This window comes from Nicotiana attenuata, unplaced genomic scaffold, assembly GCF_001879085.1.
Source record: "Nicotiana attenuata strain UT unplaced genomic scaffold, NIATTr2, whole genome shotgun sequence".
NCBI classification, from domain to species: Eukaryota; Viridiplantae; Streptophyta; class Magnoliopsida; order Solanales; family Solanaceae; genus Nicotiana; species Nicotiana attenuata.
In genome coordinates, this window is record NW_017671152.1 from 268,722 (window position 1) to 275,915 (window position 7,194).

The 7,194-nt window shown below is 48.9% G+C and overlaps 1 protein-coding gene across 1 annotated transcript in view; it reads left to right on the forward strand.

Moving 5' to 3' along the window:
* The first annotated feature begins 256 nt into the window (after positions 1–256).
* LOC109206279 overlaps positions 257–7,194 on the forward strand; it is a 19,143-nt gene continuing 12,205 nt past the window's right edge. The window contains exon 1 of the mRNA XM_019369090.1: positions 257–306. Within this exon, the coding sequence (XP_019224635.1) occupies positions 257–306 (50 nt within the window). The remainder of the gene's footprint in view (positions 307–7,194) is intronic.

The window sequence follows — 7,194 nt, forward strand, 5'->3', positions numbered from 1 at the left end:
GCGAGAAAATATATGTCAAAATCTTTCCTTCTTCCATTGCTTTTTCAAGAGCAATTGTCTGTAAATGGCGACAATTTCACTGTCTTTTGTTTGGCTGTGTCGACTTTGTGTACTCTTTTAGCAAATAAGAACATTAGACCTGAGAGAGAAATTTCACGACTTCCTCTCCTTCTTCAGCGAGATTGAAATTCGACTGTGAATGAGATTGGGAGGCTGAGGGCGGCGGTATCAATGAATAACGGCCACGGTCGAAACGATGACGGTGGCAATTGCTCCAGCGTCCGGCGGAGGAGAAGACATCGGGAAGTATAGAGAGAGAGAGGGAGAATAGATATGGGGTAGGGGATAGGAGAAATTTGAGGGGATATGAGAGAGAAAAATAATACAAAGCTTATTTTATGGCTTAAGGGTAGGAGGTAACCATAAATAGATATTTGGCAATAAAAAATTAAAAGGTAGCTATGGAATATAATTTTTTAAAAGGGTATTTATTTAAAATAAATAAGGTATCAACCTTTGCTAATGGAGGTAACTAATCCAACATTAAAAGAGGGACCAACATATTTTGAGGGGAAAATTACACAAATAGCCATTCTATGGCTGCTATCAGGGATGTAGAAAGGAAACCGACAAATCACACTAAATCGATAATTCGAGTCAAACCGAGAAAAAAATCTGACTAAATTTGGTTTGATTTGGTTTAGTATTGGAAAAAAAACCAAACTAAAATATATCCACTTTTGAGCTCGCTATTTAATATATCCACAGTTTACAATATATTTAAAGATCAGCCAATTAGCCAATTCATCCAAACTTCAGGACTAAGTATCCTAAATTTGGAAATTCAGGATTTAGTGTCCTGAATTTTGAGCTGCTAATTTGAAATTCAGGACTAAGTGTCCTGAATTGTCCTGAATTTCTGAACTAATTTAAAATTCAGGACATAAGCTTTGAACTTCAGGCCACAATTTTCGAACTTTAGGACATGATGTCCTGAATTTCTGAACTACTATTTTAAAATTCAAGACATAAGAGTCAAACTTCATGACACAATTTTCGAACTTTAGGACTGTATGGGTCAGAATCCGATCTCACGGTAATTAACGGAGTTAATCTCGTATTGAGCTAATCCATAATTAATAAGTGGTATGGCCTCTTATTCATAACAGGATTCGACTCTTGTTCGATTTAATCTACGAAGGCACGACCCAGTCATTCTCCTATGGGGACGGAACCTCAGCGTGGCCACGGCCATTTATTGCCAACTCACGAAGCTCACATCTATAAATACTAAGAGTGGAAGCCCTAGAAATGGGGCTGCTTCTTCACCACTATTGAAAAAAGAGAGAGAGAAGAGAAAAATATACCCATCTTATGGGAAGAGAAAACACCATTGTAAGGCTCTGAACCTCTTCATGGAGAGGCAGACCAAACCAATATTATCAATAAAAGCTGTTAAGATTTCTTCCCCTAACCTTGAGTACTTATTTTCATGTTCTTCGCTTAGTCTGATGGATTATTACGATTTGCTATGATTTTCCCGTAACTTATTTGTATTGTTTTGCACTCATAAAGCACATGATAACTTTTGACCAAACAATTTGGCGCCGTCTGTAGGGATTTCATAGCAAAATCGCGTAGTTCTTCCATGGACCAAAAGGAAAGAAACGCCGAAAAAGGAAGAACAACCCCGCTTGAACAAACCAAAGCGGCATATCAGGCCGATGGAACTCGAAGATCTCGAATCGAGATCCAGTTCCTCTGTCTCTCATCTATCGGATGGTACAAACAAAAAGAAGCAGCCCCGGATAAACAAGCCAAAGCGGCATATCAGGCCGATGGAACTCGAAGATCTCGAATCGAGATCCAGTTCCTCTGTCTCTCATCTATCGGATGGTGCAAACAAGAAGAAGAAACCATCCCCCCTCTCTTTTGGGGAGAATCTTCGTAAGAGATCTCCCACATCCCTGATAAGGGCTCCAGCCGGAAACCAGCACGGAGGAATCTCAAATCAAGAATCGCTTCGAGACAGCCTACATACCCCGGTTGGGAAGATAACGATTAAGCTGCTCAAGATCTCGAATCAAAACCGAGCTTCAGCTCCCAAAAACCCACGAACCAAAAAAGTTCAACTACGGTTGAACCAAGACAGGCTATGCGCCTTCACCAACAGGTTCAACTACGGTTGAACCGGGACTCAGGCTATGCGCCTTCACCAAAAAAGTTCAACTACGGTTGAACCGGGACTCAGGCTACCCGCCTTCACCAAAAAAAGTTCAACTACGGTTGAACTAAGACAGGCTATGTGCCTTCACCAAAAAAGTTCAACTACGGTTGAACCAAGACAAGCTATGCGCCTTCACCAAAAAAGTTCAACTACGGTTGAACCGGGACTCAAGATACCCGCCTTCGCCAATTAGTTCAACTACGGTTGAACCAAGACAGGCTAAACGGCTTCACCAAACAGTTCAACTACGGTTGAACCAAGACAGGCTATGCGCCTTCACCAACAAGTTCAACTATGGTTGAACCAAGACAGGCTATGCGCCTTCACCAAAAAAGTTCAACTACGGTTGAACCGGGACTCAGGCTATGCGCCTTCACCAAAAAAGTTCAACTACGGTTGAACCGGGACTCGGGCTATGCGCCTTCACCAACAGGTTCAACTACGATTGAACCGGGACTCAGGCTATGCGCGTTCACCAAAAAAGTTCAACTACAGTTGAACCGGGACTCAGGCTACCCGCCTTCGCCAAAAAGTTCAACTACGGTTGAACCAAGACAGGCTATGCGCCTTCATCAAACAGTTCAACTACGGTTGAACCAAGACAGGCTATGCGCCTTCGCCAACAAGGTCAACTACGGTTGAACCAAGATAGGCTATGCGCCTTCACCAAAAAGTTCAACTACGGTTGAACCAAGATAGGCTATGCGCCTTCACCAAAAAAGTTCAACTACGGTGGAACCGGGACTCAGGCTATGCGCCTTCACCAAAACAATTCAACTACGGTTGAACCGGGACTCAGGCTATGCGCCTTCGCCAACAAGTTCAACTACGGTTGAACCAAGACAGGCTATGCGCCTTCACCAAAAAAGTTCAACTACGGTTGAACCGGGACTCAGGCTATGCGCCTTCACCAAAAAAGTTCAACTACGGTTGAACCGGGACTTCGGCTATGCGCCTTCACCAAACAGTTCAACTACGGTTGAACCAGGACTCAGGCTATGCGCCTTCACCAAAAAAGTTCAACTACGGTTGAACCAGGACTCAGGATACCCGCCTTCGCCAATTAGTTCAACTACGGTTGAACCAAGACAGCCTAAACGCCTTCACCAAACAGTTCAACTACGGTTGAACCGGGACTCAGGCTATGCGCCTTCACCAAAAAAGTTCAACTACGGTTGAACCGGGACTCAGGCTACCCGCCTTCGCCAAAAAGTTCAACGATGGTTGAACCAAGACAGGCTATGCGCCTTCACCAAACAGTTCAACTACGGTTGAACCAAGACAGGCTATGCGCCTTCGCCAACAAGGTCAACTACGGTTGAACCAAGACAGGCTATGCGCCTTCACCAAAAAGTTCAACTACGGTTGAACCAAGACAGGCTATGCGCCTTCACCAAACAAGTTCAACCACGGTCGAACCGGGACTCAGGCTATGCGCCTTCACCAAAAAGTTCAACTACGGTTGAACCAAGACAGGCTATGCGCCTTCGCCAAAAAGTTCAACTACGGTTGAACCAAGACAGGCTATGCGCCTTCACCAAACAGTTCAACTACGGTTGAACCAAGACAGGCTATGCGCCTTCACCAAAAAAGTTCAACTACGGTTGAACCAGGACTCAGGCTACCCGCCTTCGCCAATTAGTTCAACTACGGTTGAACCAAGACAGGCTGTGCGCCTTCACCAAACAGTTCAACTACGGTTGAACCAAGACAGGCTATGCGCCTTCACCAAAAAGTTCAACTACGGTTAAACCAAGACAGGCTATGCGCCTTCACCAACAAGTTCAACTACGGTTGAACCGGGACACAGGCTATGCGCCTTCACCAAAAAAGTTCGACTACGGTTGAACCGGGACAGGCTATGCGCCTTCACCAAAAATGTTCAACTACGGTTGAACCGGGACTCAGGCTACCCGCCTTCACCAATAAGTTCAACCACGGTTGAACCAAGACTCAAGCTATGTGCCTTCGCCATTAAATCCAACGAGCTCGACTTCGCTCGAACTACAAGGATGGACGCCTTCGTCCTCAACTTTAGAAAGTTCAACCACAGTTGAACCGAGATTCAGGCCAAACGCCTTCATCTGTGAAAGCAAAATCACGACCTCCAACGAATTGAAGCGCAGGATAGGCACCATCGCCATTCAAGTAAGTACTCCCAACTCAAACTAAGATTGGGGACACGTAAAGTCCGGCCCCGGTCAAACTACAAGGCCGCGTTTCTGTCATAACGGCCGACAGTTCGACCGTGCCCGAACTGGGACTAAGGCTAAGTTCCGCTATCGTCAAACTACAAGGCCGCGTTTCTCTCATAACGGCCGACAGTTCGACCGCGCCCGAACTGGGACTAAGGCTAAGTGCCGCTATCGTCAAACTACAAGGCCGCGTTTCTGTCATCACGGCCTACAGTTCGATCGCGCCCGAACTGGGACTAAGGCTAAATGCCGCTATCGCCAAGCAACGGCTCCGACTCGCTCACCCCGAGTCGAAGAAGAAGAGTCGTCAACAATTAAAAACTAACATGCCAACCAGATTCGAACTCGAAGGCAAATCACCCCTTCGAGCGCATGCAAAGAAAAATCTAAGGGGGAAAAAGAGGAGATACAAAATAGACACAAGGCAAATAACGGAAAGGAGATCTCATTTATCTACAAAGTTAATTACGGGTCTTCCCCGCTTACACCCGGCCAAGGCCGATCAATACAAGGAAAGAGAAAAGAAAAACAAGAAAAAATGCATATCTTTTTACTCGGCGCCATCCGCGCCACCATCTGCACCAGCGTCAGCCTCTGGCGTCGCCGCGTCAAAACCACAGTCGGTACGGGCCTCACTAGCCTTTTGACGCGCTCCCTCGAAAGCAGCTTCGGTCACGATACCGGCCTCCCATAAATTCTTATATACATCATGTTGGGCCTCGGCAAAGACCCAAAGTTTGCGAGCCTGGCTAGAAGAAGCGGCTTGGTCCCGTAGGCGCTGATTCTCTTCTTCTAAGGCCGTGATCCTGTCCGCCATGACTTGGGCGTCCTGCTCAAAGACACCGATCCGCTCCTCGAGACTCGCTTCTCTAAAGGCCGCTGTAGCCCTCTCCAACGCCCGTTGGGACTCGTGCACGCGGATAGCTTTCGTTAACGCCCCAGCCCTCGACGAGGCATCCCTCACCTGAAGCTTCAATACCGCGACTTCACCCTCAAATGCAGTCACTTTCCCGCCCCATGCCGCAGCAGCCTCCGCCGCCTTAGCCTGGCCCTGGCGCTCACACTCAGCTGCGGCTCTCTTTACCGCCTCGAGCTCCTCATCCTTCCGGCGGAGCTGCTCCTCGAGAGCACTCGTTCTGCCAAGTGTTTGCTGCATCTGAAGCTCCCGCCTTGCCAGTTCCTCGACCAAGGCCCGGCTACAGGGATCATTCCTCAAGCGCACGCGCAACTCTCGGCACTGATCCGGTAGCGGTGATACTTCTCCAGCGCCCGCAAAAATATCCCCGAGCAGACTTTGGCTCGACGGATGCTCTTCACCTCCAACAAATAAGACTGCAAAGCAAAGACAATGATTAAGATAAAGAACAAACTAAGGCAAAGAAGAAGCGAACCGACGTAATAGTACATACCCTCAAGCCCATAACGGCCACTTCATTCATCAGTCCGATATCCGTAACGCCCTCAACGACGCATTCTCGGCCTCCGAGCATAGCAGCTCGAACTGCGGCACCAAGCTTTCCCCTTGGAGCAATAAGTTCAACTCCGTGGGAACCTCGATGAAGCGAGATCGCCCCTCTGTGCGCACCGCTGAATTGGTGAAGCCTTCCCGGAACATAGGGACGTCGTCGGGGTCCAAGTCGGATTCGGACTCATACTCATCTCCTACATCATCCCCTCCTCCTTCCGCTACCGACGAGGTAGAACCACCCGCAATAGCCACCGTAGGAGCGCTTGCCTCACCCACATTAGCAGCCGTTGAGGAACTACCTCCCGTCTCAACGTCTGGAACCACCAATTGAGTCGCCGAAGCGACGGTATCATCACGACCTAAGCCAACCGGGGCAACCCCCCGATTGTTTGTCCGCCTCAAGGGCAGGCGCCGCAGCCGCACTCCTCTCCGCATCCGCCAGGGGGGGATCCCAAATTAATTACCCGACAGGGAGGAGCCGGCGTGAACACGACCCTACGCCTTATCAACGGCCTCTCCTCCTCCCCATCTGATGACGATTCCGCCCTAGGGCGCACAACCCCCGATGGCCCCTCGTCCTGAAGTAGGGTCCGTGCTGGAGAAGGAACCGCTGAAGATTCAACTGATGCCGCCCTCGGTATTAAGCGCGACACCGGCGCTGCAGTAAGCGAGCAATTGCACCAGGCCAACGGAAGGCCAACTGAGGGGCCCTAACGCGGCGTGCCCTCCCTGATCACAGGAAAACAAAGTTGATGAATAGAGTTGAAACAAAGCGGAACAGAAGAAGAAATCAATTTTTTACCTGCCACAGGCCTACGGCCGTGCCTCTCCCAGAAAGACGCCCATGTGCGTATCCCCACCGTATGGGGGAGTACGACCTCGACCCACTCACGTATCCAAGGCAATGGGGCCGGCGGCGACCTGTCGGCTACAAAAAACGATACGAGTTAACGCTCATGATCACAAATCATGAAGAGGGGAAGAAAAGGAATTCAACCACTAAAAAACTTACGTGCATGGTTCCAAGCCTCTGGGAACCCAGTAGCATCCGCCACCAGATGCCTGGTCCTGATATAAAAGAAGTGCTCGAAAGGGCGAGGGTCGACCTCGTCATCCAATCTCATGACCAGGCCCCTCGACCCACGAGGGCACGCCTGAATCATGGTGCCACGGACTCTCTGGGGAGCGTAGAGACTAAGCACATGCTGCAGCGTGACCTCCCTATGGGCCAATTCCGCGTACTTGATGAACATTGCCAACAATTTGACAGGGAAGGAGTGAGATGACCCGGGCACACCCCGTAA